This window comes from Coptis chinensis, chromosome 5 (assembly GCF_015680905.1).
Source record: "Coptis chinensis isolate HL-2020 chromosome 5, ASM1568090v1, whole genome shotgun sequence".
Taxonomy (NCBI): Eukaryota; Viridiplantae; Streptophyta; class Magnoliopsida; order Ranunculales; family Ranunculaceae; genus Coptis; species Coptis chinensis.
In genome coordinates, this window is record NC_141460.1 from 77,251,957 (window position 1) to 77,267,428 (window position 15,472).

General features: G+C 36.9%; 2 protein-coding genes across 3 annotated transcripts; both read left to right on the forward strand.

Annotated features, from left to right (window-relative positions):
- Positions 1–1,474: 1,474 nt before the first annotated feature.
- On the forward strand, positions 1,475–9,815 carry SNF4 (sucrose nonfermenting-like protein). 2 transcript variants are annotated; one of them, XM_086560832.1, is made up of 14 exons: positions 1,475–1,614; positions 1,811–2,311; positions 2,540–2,627; positions 3,256–3,441; positions 4,037–4,171; positions 4,291–4,350; positions 5,599–5,688; positions 6,451–6,585; positions 7,540–7,684; positions 7,754–7,927; positions 8,369–8,432; positions 8,536–8,605; positions 9,110–9,227; positions 9,308–9,815. In XM_086560832.1, exons 2-14 carry the CDS (start codon positions 2,187–2,189, stop codon positions 9,397–9,399), a joined length of 1,482 nt encoding a protein of 493 aa, XP_086416958.1. In that variant the 5' UTR covers positions 1,475–1,614; positions 1,811–2,186; the 3' UTR covers positions 9,400–9,815. The 2 variants fall into 2 exon arrangements, with proteins under 2 accessions (XP_086416958.1, XP_086416959.1); XM_086560833.1 differs by having other exon boundaries at positions 4,064–4,171.
- A 388-nt stretch (positions 9,816–10,203) lies between these two features.
- LOC147499020 (E3 ubiquitin-protein ligase) lies at positions 10,204–15,097 on the forward strand. The gene is made up of 5 exons (XM_086560834.1): positions 10,204–10,478; positions 10,600–10,754; positions 14,386–14,444; positions 14,553–14,648; positions 14,727–15,097. The coding sequence occupies exons 1-5, from the start codon at positions 10,363–10,365 to the stop codon at positions 14,748–14,750; spliced, it is 450 nt and encodes a 149-aa protein (XP_086416960.1). The 5' UTR covers positions 10,204–10,362; the 3' UTR covers positions 14,751–15,097.
- Positions 15,098–15,472: the final 375 nt, after the last annotated feature.

The following is a 15,472-nucleotide window of genomic DNA, read 5'->3' on the forward strand; positions in this document are numbered from 1 at the left end:
CACTTGGAGTGACGTCCGAGTTAAAAAATTACTTTAGAATTAGAAAGGGATGTTACTCCAAGTGACGTCCGAAAATTATTTCACTCAGACGTCAGTTCGAGTGTCGCATGGATTTTTTATTAACTAATAGCGAGAAGGGGAATTCCCCACCCTCTCTATTAGCCAATACACTATTATATACGGTATAGCACCCTCATTGGAGAGAGTTTTTTGATATTTGGAGTGTAAAATTTTCACTCTATACGGTTTACACCCCCCATTGGAGATGCCCTAAATAGCTTAAATCCATATAAAAGAGGCTTGATCAACTACTTAAATAACTCAACATGCATTGCAACCGTCCATCAAAGCAAGCCGCCAAGGACCAACTTAACCATCATTACTCTAGCAATTACAAAAACACGTCTACTTAAATAGCAAACCATAATAATTCTCATTGTGTCCAAATACATTTTAGTTATCGTCAGATTGTTCTTTATAACAACGGCTTAGCGAGAGAGGTCGATCTATGTGAGTACATATATTGATCACCCTACCCCAAGATAACACATGGCACTACATGATATATCACGAGACAATTTTCACCACCATTGAGAGCACACACGACATTGTCATTTACAAGGAAAATAGTTACAATTGGACCACGCCATTGTGTTTGTTTAATTGTCCGAATAGTTACAAAAGCAAATTACTTGATTAATGGTTGCATGGTGAGCCATTATAAGTAAGTCACACACCATTATGAACAAAATTTATAAACCAAGCTAGAGATCTATCATAACGCTTTCTCTTCCCCCACCTCATATAAACTCTGCTTAATTACATAATGGCTTTTCCTAAATGTTTTTATTTGTATTGTGTCTTACATTTTTATTTGTATTGTGTCTTACATGTTTAAGAGATAGGCACATGTCCCCACGTCTGCGTGAAATCCAACCACGATTGCTCAAACACCTCAGTATGAAAGATGAGATTGTCGTTTTTGTCTTTATTACTACTTGACTAGTTCCCTTGATAACTTCCATGAAGTTGTCAGTTGTTATTCGCATTGTGATCCTATATAAAGAATTTCATGGCATCTTGAACGTAAGAAAACAACATATCTATCTGATCTAGGGGTTCCATGGCATTATCACATGTATATTTATATATATATAGGAATAGCAACACTACTATATCAATACTATTCATCTCCTTAATGCAACCACTTTTTTCCTAAACAGTATACAGTTATATATAATCGAACTCCGGGGAGCATACTATCGAACTCAGCTCATCATAATTCCACTTAATTTTTTCCGGTATTAATTCCAAAACCTGCCCGGGAATCTCGGTCACTTTTTTAAGAAGCCAAAAGTTAAACCCAATTAGATCTCGTGAGACCATGGGTCCCACATATAAACTCTCATCTCAATCGTCCACCTGTCCTTTCCTGACCCCACCTCAAAATTTCACCATCACTGCCCGTCTACCCGTTTCTCTCACCTCGAAATTTTAGCAAAAAAAAATTCCTTTTCCTATTTTTTTTCTCTTTTTTCATCTTTGTTCTCTCCGAGAGAAACTCTATTCTTCGTCTTCTTCGTCACTGATTCAACGTCCTCGAGATCCGCGAACGTAAGATTACTTATCTATTTTAAATTTTAATGGTTATGTTATTTTTCCCTATCCGTTTTTCTAATTCAACTCGTTGTTAGATTGGATTTCGAGACTGGGTTTAATTGCATTGGGTAATTTTTTATATAGATTGAAAATTTAACTTAATTGAACATTTTTTAATGAAATTTATGCATTTTTGTGAATGAATTTGCAGTGATTTTGGAGTTTGAGTGTAAATTGGTTGAATTGGGGAAAGATTGAAACTTTTTCGAGTTATTAGGATTGGGTATTGAAGGATTTGAGCTGGGGTTGTTGGTAGTTAAGTGTATTTGGAGTGTGGGTTGGATCTATTGGGGCTCTGAATGTGTAATTACTAAAGGGGTCCTCTGCGACTGGACGTAGAGGATCCCTGTTTGAAGGAAATTAGTTTAAGTGTTCATGCATGGACATGCAATGTTTTGAAAATTGAATGAGTTTAGCTGTGTTTTTGGATATAGATAAGTGGTGAAATTTATTGAAGAGGTTTTTCGAGTTTGTGAAGAAAGAGAGGTTGTTGTAATATTATTGGATTTTATATAAGTTTGGAGGAAATGTTTCCGGCGGGTATGGATTCTGTACCGGAAGCTAGTGGAGTTACTGGACCACTGTTGATTCCGACTACGTTTGTTTGGCCACATGGGGGAAGAAGAGTATTTCTCACTGGTTCATTTACAAGGTGAGATTTCAGTGACCATGTTTTGATGTTGAAGCTTTATTTAATGGTTTTATTCTATATTCTGTTTGATTTTCGTTTCTCAAATAGTCATTCGGATTGTTGGAATGTTGGTATGGACAATCTTTTATGGAAGATTATCACACTCCTGTTTTCAAAGTGTACAAGTCCTTTAAGAGTATTTTTTTTTCTTGGTGTAAATGTTGTTTTAATAGTTTTAATTATCACTAGGTGGTCTGAGCATGTGCCAATGTCCCCAGTGGAGGGTTGTCCCACGGTTTTTCAGGCTATTTGCAGCTTAACGCCGGGGTATCATGAGGTAAAAAACTGGGTCTTCATCTGATTAATCTTGCTGCTGTATGCATAAACAAGTACATTAGAAAGATTCTTTTACTTCTCAAGTGGTCCTCATTGCTCGTAATGTTCATAGATTCATTTACCTAATGATTTTGAGAACTATGTGAATTGTTCGACGTTCTAAATTGTTGAGATGGTTAACAAAGACAAATTTCTTTGCAGAAAAACAGAAAATAGGAAACAGAATAAGAAGCATTGGTGGAGTCAAACTTATTATTGCTTATTGCATGTGATTCCGCTCTTCCGAATTCTTTTTATGATTTTTTTTTCTTGATACATGAAACTTTTTTTTGCCACAAATAAGAAATGCACCAAAGCATGACCAGAATTACCGAAGAATATTTCCCCTTCACCTTGAAATGAGTTAAGCCTATAATATTGTGTTATGCCAAATCTTTTCGACTTAATGAATTCTCTTTTTGTTGATTAGTGTTCTGAAGTAACAACCTATTACATTATACCTGCAATGCCAGGGTATACCTATTCCACGTTACGGAAAGGACAAGCCATTGGCTTGGAAGAATATAATATATTTTTTACATGTTTGTAAGGGACTGACAATCCTATGTGCTGTTGTTCTCTATTGGCAGTACAAGTTCTATGTTGATGGGGAATGGCGTCATGATCAGAACCAACCTTCTGTAAGTGGGAACTATGGGATAGTGAACACTGTCGTGTTAGCTCGGAGACCTGAGCCAGTTCCTCCAATCCCAAGTCCAGAGACACCTGGCTCCAGATCTAATATGGATGTAGACAACGAAGTTTTCGATCGAGTGGTAAGTTATTTTAGAGAAGTTTGATAGTTGCTATTGCATCCAGGTCGAACTTGGATAGACATATCCATTATGTCTATTATACATTATTTTTGCATGCTAGTTCTGTTTTGGAAGAAGGATCTGCTTAGATCATTTCTGTTACTTCCCATTAGTTTTCATTGTCAAGATGTACATAGGCATAATCAAGTATATAGTAATATACACTTTGTGTGAACCATATGCTTTCACAAGCTTGTTGAAGACACATCTATCACTAAGTTTCCTCCAGCTTAGTTGACCTTTTTCTATTTAGTAATAAGTATGCTATTAGCTTAGTTGACCTTTTTCTATTTAGTAATAAGTATGCTATTTATGAACAATGTGGCTTCTATCAGCTAGCATTGGTCTCCATCTTTAGTTAGTTGCATTTTAGGGAGTTCCTTAGGCTGTGGTGTCTCGAAGGTTAGGTAGTACTCAGAGGTAATGAAAAAAAGGGAAAACAATAATGTTCTTTCTTGCTACAGCATGCTTCTGTCAAACTGAACTATTAAAATGGGTATCAAACTGAAAGGGTCTTTCAGTAGTTCTTTTTGTGATGTCTACTTTTACACAACAGGTCACATTGTCAGATGGAATCCTGCAGGAGCTAGTGCCAAGGATATCAGAGGCTGATCTAGAGGTCTCTCGTCACCGTATTTCTGTATTTTTGTCTACACACACAGTTTATGAGCTGCTTCCGGAGTCAGGAAAGGTTGGGATGCTTCACCCTCCCAGATTAGCATGCATTTCATAGCTATTCTAGATTTGATGGGCTTTCTGCTTATGATATTTCTGTATTAATTTTCTATTCTTAAAATTTGATAACTACAGGTCCTTGCTTTGGATGTTGATTTACCTGTGAAACAAGCGTTTCATATTTTGTATGAGCAGGTATTTCTTCAATTCTCATACTTTTACTTGTCTTCACCCTGTACTGACTACAATTCTGATAGTAAAAATTCTGATTAATTAGGTATCTGATCATAGTTTACTTTATACATTTGTTTATTTTGGCAAATCATACGTCTATTGAGTGCTCCTTTTTCCTAGAACTGAATTAGTGAGAAAGCTTCGTTGACATTAAAGAGCAATTGACATGTATAAGGTTTAAAGAACATTTAGATTTTTATTAGCAGAGGAGAAGAGTTTCTCCAAGCCTCTGACAATTTGTTATTCTGAATGAATTTGCAAAGCCAACTAAAAAATGGAGGAAAATTAAACAACACCACAAAAGCACACATGACCAATGGAATAGTATATATCTTGCCACTCTAGTCACTATGGAATTACCCTCTTGCAAAAAGAAAGAAAACAACTTGAACCTGTTAGGTCAATTTTATTTTATGTTTAGTAGTGTGACATCTTGAGGGTTGCTCTGTTTGTTGTCAATTATTTGTCTCTAATCTTTTTATTTTGATCAGTCACAAGTTAAATAAGTTAGAGTACATTGTGAACCGTATGTTGTCTTGATCAAGGAGAAGTTAGCTGGATTAAGGTGGAAAGCCAATTGGAGAAACTAAAAAGAGGAAAACAACTATTAAGGAGGTCCATACTTTCTAGTATCAGTTTTGTCTTGCAAAACTTTACTTCCGTCTTCTACTAGAGCACAGAGAAGGGATACAACTAGAAGAAAGAATACAAAACAAAAAAACTTGAACACTATCTCTTTTATTAGTTGGGTTTGTTTACTGCTAAAAAAAGGAAAAGAAAAACGGGGTTTGTCTGTAGATTGGTACTGCAATGGGAAAGATACTGGAGGTCTTTTATTTTCTGTTTTTACATATAAGCGAGAAGTCGCAGGTGCCGACTAGCAAATTCGGTAAAACCTTTGGGTGATGATACCAAAGGTCTGGGGCTTGAACCCCGCCAGCATCGAAGAGTTACTGATCTTATTTAAAACAGGCTTGCTAATAAAAAAAATATATATATAAGCGAGAAGTTATTTCTAGGAGTTTGTATAATTGTATGTCTTAATGCTTATATATTTAGTAAGATAGAACGTATTTGTGCTATGACACTTATCTGAGCATCGAGATCATCCTAGTGATTATTGTTTCTTTTGGTTTCTCAAGCATTTCATGTTACTGCCTCTCTGGAGGTTTCCTGTATTTACTTGTCTCTGAATTAAGTTCTTTTCAGGGAGTTCCTGTTGCTCCTCTTTGGGACTTCTGTAAGGGAAAATTTGTTGGAGTGCTTAGTGCATTAGACTTCATCTTAATTTTGAGAGAGGTATTTCTGGAATATACCTGTGATTTTCTTCATCTTTATGATGTTTCTTTGTATTGCGAGTGCTTAAGTGCTTAGTGTTACCATTTTAGACTGAAAACGCATTCTCCTTGCTACTTATCTATGTGCATGCTCAACATAAAGGAAAAAATAAAAAGAAGATAGAAATTCTACTGTGGATAACTTTATCTTGAGCCTTCTGTAGTCCACACTCATGGTTCCTTGTAGTTTTCCATCTAACCATGCACCTTTAGAAAATGGTTTATAGACAACAGCTAACTAATCTTAAGGCTGCTGTGTTATAGTTGGCCCCGTAGATTTTGGACCAGATGAAAATAAGTCCTTGTAGTGACTTGAACACATTATTGCCCCAAGTTTTTAATGGATTGAAATGAGTATATGATTTTTGTTTCGACAAAGTATCTCTATTTGTTTCTGTAGTGATTATCCGGTTCACTTTAGGAGTCTATGATTTCTTGGGGTCTTGGTGATTCTTGAGTAGTTTATCTTATTAAAAGGCTATTTTTTGTTTGCTTTACCGTTTCTGCACATGCTAGAATTGTAGTCTCCTAAAGAGAAGCTAAGCTGCTCATTAATATAGTCTACTCTATGTTACTCATTAATTTATTCATTTGATTGCTTATACAAAGTTACGAACGCTTTGGGTGAGGGGTATTATGAATTTGGACTGTTTTGTAGTGTATAAGAGCTTAAATTAATACCCTAAAGTCTACTTTTTTGAAATGCTTCTCAACCCTTTTGTAGCTTGGGAATCATGGTTCAAATCTGACTGAGGAAGAGCTCGAGACGCACACTATAGCTGCTTGGAAAGAGGGGAAATTGCATCTTGACACACAAATTGATGGAAATCAAAGAGTGTTTCCTAAGCGTTTAATCCATGTAATTTTTCTTCTGTCCTGGAGCTCTGAGCTGTCCTACTCTCTTTCATATGTTTATTCCTTATTATTGTTAAAGTTGGATAGTGAAATCTGAAATGAAATTACACTCATTGATTATAAGAGCTTGATAAGAGTTAGTTGGTATCTGGACGTCATTACTGATACTTGTGTTCTCTCAACTTATCTCTTGCATAAGTTCACACCCAAATATACACGTATAGAAATTTGTACTAATGCATAAGAATTCATCTATACATGTTCTATGGTCGTGAACGATGGGGTTACTTATATGCATCTTAATTGTTGTCAAGTGTTAACGATTCCATCATGGAACTTGTATATGTGTGTGTGATATCTGATCATTTTAAGTACTATTTTATACATATGTTGGTAAATATATGTGCAGCTTTTGTTAAATATTGGGATTTGAGCTAGGGCCATATGAGACTGTTAATAGCATCATTTTAAAGATTTTACAAAACAAGGTTGCCACAGATATTGTTATCCCCTACTAAGTTCTAGGCTTCTAGCTAGCGAGTGTTTGTGTGTACGAGTGTCTTGTTGGTATACTAGCTAGAGTTCTACTGGTTTCAGCCCTTAATTTTTTTTTATGGTCGGGGCCTCCTGGTTGTTGTCAAACCTGAGATGGTTGGATGGTTTAACCAATGTCTAGTGATGGAATGACCAAAAGAAAATATCTTATATAGAATACTTGTTATCAACAGAATGACTCAACCAACTAAGCTAGCGTTCACCCCTTTGTTCCAGTATAGCTATGCAGAATACTTGTGCTTTATCAAAATTCTCATAACGGTTCTTATTCATTATGAAGTTTGTCTATTTACTATAAAACCAGTTTCCACTGGTTGATACTGGATTTTCTCTGACTATAGATTTTTTTCATTGGTGTATCCAGTGTATTATTCCATAATCCTGTCTAAAATGGTATTTGCAGGCTGGACCATCTGAGACTCTCAAAGACGTCACATTAAAGATTTTGCAAAACAAGGTCGCCACAGTTCCTATTATCCATTCTTCTTCTCAGGATGGTTCATTTCCTCAGTTGCTTCATCTTGCTTCTCTTTCAGGAATACTTAAATGTAAGTCTCTTTCCTGGTCTGGAAATATGAGGCAAAATGGTCTATACTAATTACTTTCCTGATTAACAGGTATTTGCAGAAATTTTAGACATTCTTCCAGCTCTTTACCAGTTCTTCAACAGCCAATTTGTTCAATTCCTTTGGGCACATGGGTTCCCAAAATTGGTGAATCAAATGGGCGGCCATTAGCTATGTTGAGACCAAATGCATCCCTTAGCTCGGCGCTGTCTTTGTTACTTCAAGGTAGAATTCTTCCTCTGTCAAAGGGCTGACTTGGTGGTTCTCTCCCTATCATCGACATAGTCCTTACAAAATCAAAACGTCTCCCAACTTTGTCAAGAGTTGTGTTAGGTTATTAGTAAAAGGAACTTTCTATGTTCTCTCAAATTTGCAAGCCTCACTCGACTAGCTCAGTATTTAGAAGCTTTCAACTGTAGTCAATTTGTGAGGATCGTTGAATGGTGGGTAGATCATCTGCACCGAAATCAGCCGTTAACTATTCTGTAGAGTCAGAGTCACTGCAGATTAGACACAGATGCGCACACACATGCAGACACACACATTAGGGATGTGTGTGTGGGGTGCGGAGAGTGTGCATACATGTATACAGTAATCACTCTGAAGGTCTTCTAGTACAAATTCGGAATTTGTGAGGCTGATCTAGTGAATTTTTGGGTTTTGCAGCTCAAGTTAGTTCGATACCGATAGTTGATGATAATGATTCATTACTGGATATTTATTCAAGAAGGTAAAATTTGTGAATTCATTTTCAATATACAAGACAAAATTTAAAACACCACAAGTAAAACTTATGCTTTGTATGTTTATTTTGTTCTTTTCTCCTTGACCAGTGATATAACGGCGTTGGCTAAAGATAAAGTGTATGCACGGATTCATCTAGATGAAATGAGTATTCATCAGGTAAGTGCTAGAACATGTTCTATTAATCACATAATTCATCTTTTGGTTTCTTGGCATATCTATTAACAATGCCATTGACATGGCTAAATATTTTAAGCACTTAAAAGGTTAATATAGACTGGTGAGTTACACACATTAAAACTCACTGCTTAAAAAATGAATTTTTTCTTCTTGATAGTGACCGGGGGGGCAACTGCCCCTCTTGTCTCCATCCTTGAATGAACTTCATTATTACTGTCATGGTGGTTGGTCGGCAGTTTCTTATCCCATTTATAGTCGCATTTTGAAGGTCTTCTCAGTATTAACTAATACTGAAATTATTATGTGTGGAGAGATTATTTGTGATGACCTTTTTCTAGAGACATTTGGAGGTATTTCACTACCAGCTTTTGGAGTCTAGATAGGGACAATGGAGTGTAGTGGATGACCTACACTGTCGGAAATGCTCTTTGTTGAAAGAGTTTCTTGATTCTCATATACTATATTGAACTTGTTAACTTGTAGGCGCTGCAGTTGGGCCAAGATGCAAGTTCTCCCTATGGCTTCTTTAATGGACAAAGATGTCAGATGTGTTTGCGCTCTGATCCCCTGCATAAAGTGATGGAGCGGCTGGCAAATCCAGGTTAGACATTTGACTTGCTCTTATAACAAGTGGGTTTCTTCTTGCTTTTTGTGGATCTCATATGATTTATTTATTTTCAGGGGTGAGGCGAGTCATCATCGTGGAGGCTGGCAGCAAGCGCGTAGAAGGCATTATTTCATTGAGTGATGTGTTCAAGTTCTTACTCGGATAGTTGTTCAAAGCATTTGGGGACACATTTGATTGGAGGGGCAGTGGAGGTGGATTTGGAGACAGGATTTTGGTGGCGCTTTAGTCACCTGCTCCGGCACTTCTCTTACACGCCCATTGTTTTATGTTCTTTGGGTGGTTGTATTTGTTCTCTGTCTTTGATTGGATAGACATCGTGATTTAGAGCATGATCATTTAGGATATTTGGCTAAAGAAAGGAGGTCTGTAAATTAAGAGTCGATTCATTATATTTTTCATTTACTCTTACATGGATTGGATCACTTTCAACTCTAATTCGATGCCCACGACAGCTCTGACATGTTCTATTAGAGCATGAATGGCATTGTAGTAGTACCTGAAAGGTGGAGGAAATGGAAAATAGAGGCCGTTTATGACAAGCCACATTGATACTTGATTTTATCCTTAGCATTGTGCCATTATTTTAGTTCTTTCATTTCATTGGATTATGTCTCATTGGAAACTTGTTTGATGAAACGGGGATGATATTATCACAAGCTGCATCAATACTTGATCGGTAATTGTAGAGTAGTATTCTAGGAAGTCGTAGAAGTCTTCATACTCGTACTCCTTCAATTTTTACGAGTTGCAATTCATTGTTAAACAAAACATAGAGGTTGAGGTTTGGATTTGACTTGATAGGTTAGTATGGGGACCCCATGCTAAAACGGACGAACATGGGTGATAACTAGACCAGCTGTTCCGAGCCGGATAATTTGGACCTAAAATAACTTGTAAAAGAAAAGAATGGATTTATCATCGGACCTGCATAATTAAGTTTGGTTGGACCTAAAATAACTTGTAAAAGAAAAGAATGGATTTATCATCGGACCTGCAAAAAATACTCTATCCGGTGGGGTGGGCGGGGTAATAAGTAAGCTTCCCGCCCTTTTGTGTGGAAAGAAAACTATTATATATTTTTTCAGGAGCATTTGATCAAGCAGTACATATGCATCACAACAAAAACAAGAAGAAGATGGAGGAGCCGGGATTGACGGAGGAAGAGAGAAAAGCAATGAGGGGTAGCAAGTTTGCTCCTTTATCCTCACGTCCTCCGACTACTAGGTGCTTCTCGATTCTTTTTATTTAATCTGAAATTTTGAATGTTGGGTAGGGTTTTGTTTCTACTAAAAATACCACCATCTAGTTCTAGTTGTGGATCATTTTAATAACTGTTTGGGTTTAGGCTTGCACATCCAGGTGGACCTCTTACAACGAATAAAGCTGCTGCTTTAGCGAAATTTCTTGAGAGGAAACTGCAGGAGCCTGATGGATTAGCTTCGCTAAATCCAGCTCTTCTCGAGCGGGCTGTACAAAATGCTAAAGAGACTGTACTTGCAAGTAAGCCACTTATTAACTATGATTTCCTATTAACTATAATTCCTCTAATTATGAGTGTGACTTGGAGTATGTGGAAAGGACATGAACATAGTCATTTATCTCATGTCCGACTCATCATTTAGTACTAGGCTAGTATTTTATAAGAATCTTTACTTTTCTATGGGAGACAGGGAGAGAAAGTGGTTTTTGTCCAGTCTTTGTGTCTAAATCCTTATAATAGATCCCAGGTGAATGTTGTTTAAACATACTTTAAGCAATCGAGACAAGTGATTACTACAATTGGTCTATCAACATAGTAGACTAACCAAGTCCCTAGTTAGTGAGTCTCAGGTTAGGCATTGTCTATAAGGTAGAAACGGGTGCCAAGTTTCTTTCTTGGAGGATTTCACTCCCTTCTTTGTGACGTTTTTGTTTTCTGTTCTTTAGTAATGAGCTTGTCCATTTCACTAGCTTAGGAAGTCCTATAGGATGGAGAAGGGGTATCGGCTTGCATATAAACTTCGAGCATTCTCAGGTTACATTCTGTGTTTGTTCTTGCTGAGAGTTCAAGTATCGTGGATCTTTAGTGGCAGTGTCTGTATAATTTGCTTTAGTCTCACATTGATAGCAAGGAGTATTCTTATGGTATCTCTCCCTAAATAGGGAGAGAGTCATGTGTGTAGCTTACCTGAATGCAATAGAATTTCTCTTTCTGAAAATTAACTACTATACTTGAGAATCTCAACACTAATGCATGATCTTTACTTTTCAACACGCTGATGGCAATGAGAAAGTTTTGGTCCTTTTGCAGAGGTTGTAATTCTTTGGCAATTGCTCCTGTTTCAGTTCCCATTTTAGTTACATACTAGCCTTCTGCTGTTCAGATGTCGGAACAATTTTGACTTTTACCAACTTAGAATATTTATTGTCACTTAGTGCATATCAGTAAGTGTATCAGTCTACAGTGCACACTTCCTTAATTTGAATACACTTGTGGCTATTGTTTTGGGGATCACCTCAAACTAGTGTGGACCATTTCAGTAGATTAATAACCTCTTGTCTCCTGACCATCATACCTGATAAACAATAAATTATAAAAGATACAGAGTATACCTATTTTTAGTGGCGTGGATATAGGGCTAGATTGGAACCCAAGTCATTTAGAACAGATAAACTACGACCCTGATTAAATTTAGTCATTAATTATTTCTTTTCATTTGTGGGTCCCTGGTGGAGTAATTTTTTTTTGGCTGCCATGCTTAAAATTTTCAGCCACATAGTGCGGCATTTTTCTTCCCATCTATATATGCTCTTCTAGTTGGTCTCCACAAACCTTCTTTTGTACAACTTTTGATTGTTTAGTATTATTATTCTCTATTAAATAAATGCGTGAGTACTTTCAAAGTACTTTCGGTGAGGAATCGCTACTCGGTACCTAGCCGACCCGACCAACCAATTACTCCCCATAAGTGATCGGGATCCAAAAATCACCGAGTAATCGGCCAAGTTGCCAATTTATGACGAATCGGAATCGGGCGAGTTACTCACCATAAATCGGTATATAAAAGAAAACCGAGATTTTTCTTTTTTCTAACCGCGAAATCAAGTTAGGGATTTTCTCCAACCGCGAAAACAAGCTCCAATTCCAGCCTCTCTCCAATTGCAGCCGTGAAAACAAGCTCCAATTCCAGGTACGTTTTTTTCTTTTTCTCTCTGTCTCTCACTCTCTCCAGTCTCTTCTTCTCTACGTTTTTTTTTCCCTTCTCTTCTCCTCTCCAGTCTGCCACTCGCCCACTCTCCACTCTCTTCTCCTCTCCACTCTCTTTACAAATGCAAAACATCGATTTTTTTTCCCCCGATAATCTTCACAAAATATGTTCAGTGAACACTATGTGGTGTATTTTGGCTGAACACTATGTGGTGTATTATAATTTTGAGAACCCACTTGAATACTTAATGACAACTTAATATAAAAAATAAAAATAAATGTGAGACCCATGTTTTGCATTTGTAACTATGACAAGTTAAAAAAAGAAAAGATTGAAAAACAATGATATTGATCTAAACTTTAATGGTCAAATAACTATGGACAATGTCAACATTTATATAGCATATTGATAGCAAAGATTTTGTACCATGTTGTATGCCACATTGCCCAAATATGTACATGCTACATATAAACATAAAAATTAAGACATCTCGAGTAATCCCGATTAATCCCCGACCGAGTAGACCTACTCGCTACTCCACTGAGTAGCGACCGAGTAGCGGTTTAAAAAATCGCCCGAGTAATCCCGATTAATCCCCGACCGAGTAGACCTACTCGCTACTCCGCCGAGTAGCGACCGAGTAGCGATTTAACTGCCCAAATTATTCTATGGTTTATATGTCAAAAACGAAATTCTACTTTGAAACTTGAACTTTTTATGGTCTGACAAATTAGTTTAGTTCCTTTCTTATACGTCTAGCAAATCCTATTTTCCATTCCGCTTCATGAATTTTCTCCATATGCCGACACCTTCTACTGCATTTCTGAATTCAAAGTTGCAATTATTTCTAGCTCAACCCAGTTGATTGGTTGTGCAAAGAATTGAAACAGACTGCTTCATTATATCGATGCAAGATTGTTGAATCACACTTCCTTACAAGTTTCATTAGCTACACAATCATAACATCTTTTGTTTATCAAGTTCTCTTTTGTATTTTACGGATTGAAATGCAACAAACTAGACACAGGAAGCACTGCTTCTATTATGTATTGCATTTTATAAAGGGTTAACGAGTATTACCCCCCCACTAGATGAGCCAATTAGGATTCTCCCCCCACCCCACCACTAGATGGGAAATTAGGGTCTCCCCCCCCAAATACACACAAAAAAAACACGGTCAACTCAATTTGACTTTTTTTTTGTTTGTAGTTTGGGGGGGAGACCCTAATTTCCCATCTAGTGGGGGGGGGGATCCTAATTGGCTCATCTAGTGGGGGGGGGGGGTAATACTCGTTAACCCTTTTATAAATGAATGAGGCAGTGAGTATCTCGTATATGTTATATCAAGGGAGATCTAGATAAGGCAATTCACTTTTCCTTTTTCAATTTTTCAGAAAGGAGGGTAATGATCGCAGTTCATATATATTTGGTTGACTGTTATGATAATATCAGTGGACTATTGCGTCTTTTGCTAATGAAATTACATACATAGGCTGACACACGTTTGTCTTTTGATTTTGATAAAACATTGTTGGCATTGCACTTACTGTAGTTCTTTACTCGCCCACTGGAATTAACAAAACTCCAGATAATTGATGCACAGTAAAGTCAATATATTTGGTTTGGATTGTTTGCTTGTTTTCGTTCTCAGAGACTGAACTTTAACCTTAGACTTAACTGTTAATCCTTAGCCTGCTGGTACAAGTAACAAACAAATGAGGTACCTAAAATGAGGTAGAATGGAAGAAAGAAGATGAACCTCAAGTAACTCTTTACTTCTGTTGATCTAGCAAGTCCTCAGTACATATTATTCTCTTATTTGGAGATTCTATCTCAATGTTTGATGTTTCCCTTCTATATTTTGCATCTTAGGAAGATTTGTAAGGTCATTATTTTTCATAGTTATGATATCCAGTACAATGTAATGCCTTGTTGTCATGTAGGTGGGTCTTCTACTTCAGGAAGAGTAATTAGACATGTTGCTTCCTTTGGTGACCCTGAGGTGCTTTTATATCACTATTCCCAATTTGCCATGGTCAATTCCAGCAAAATTGTTGAGATGTTTGCACTAACCTTTCTCTGCTTCTTCCCCCCCTGATGCTTGGTGAAGTTACCGGACTCTGGCGAAGAAGATGAAGGGAAAATTCAAAACAACGTAACAGAAACCAAGCCAAAGAAACATAAGAAGAAGAAAAACAAAAAGAAGGTACCTGTACTAGCTTGAGCCCATACTTCTTGGTTGTACTCATTTTTATATTTTTATATATATATTTTTTAAATGCAGGTGGATTTAATGGACATGGAGTGAAGGATAGAAAATTTTCCCCTGTTCGATAATGTAAAATTGATATCAAATCAGCTAAGTAGGCATGTACATTACTAATTTATCTTGGCTTTAGCTTGTTGGAGTTTATTTTGGCATTTCAGATTGTGGTAAATCCACCCTGAAAGTGCTAGACTTGGAAAACACAGAAACTGAACTAATGACCTCAATATGAAGAATTCTGGTTTTGCCAATTCGTACTCTAGATATTAAATACTCTGTGTGAGGACATTCACTAGATTGCCAATGTTCGGCTGGCTTGTTTCTTAAGTGCCCGAACTATGTAGTGCATGGTAACCCTCATAATTTTATTAACAATAACTGCTTGAAAATGTTCTTTGTTACCTTTAATGATGTTTATTACTTACCACTTCACAAACCGTGTACTGACTAGAGGAATGAGGAATACAGTCAGAGGCAAGGAGCCAAGGATCCCATATCATTTGACATGCCCACTGGACTAGGTCATTGGCCTCCCTATTAAGCATTCTACTAAGTAGAATGAATCTAAATGAGCTTATAAGTCTAACCAGGCCAGAATCCACGTCGAAGTTCAATTTGTTCTTAAACAAATAAGGATCATTTATGGTTAAAATCGTTTAATCCATAAACGTGTTAAACCACTTCTTGTTGATTGGTTTAGTCTATTCCATATAAAGTTAAATGTCCCGATGAAAATAAAAAGAATTTAAGAGTCCAGGTCAAAT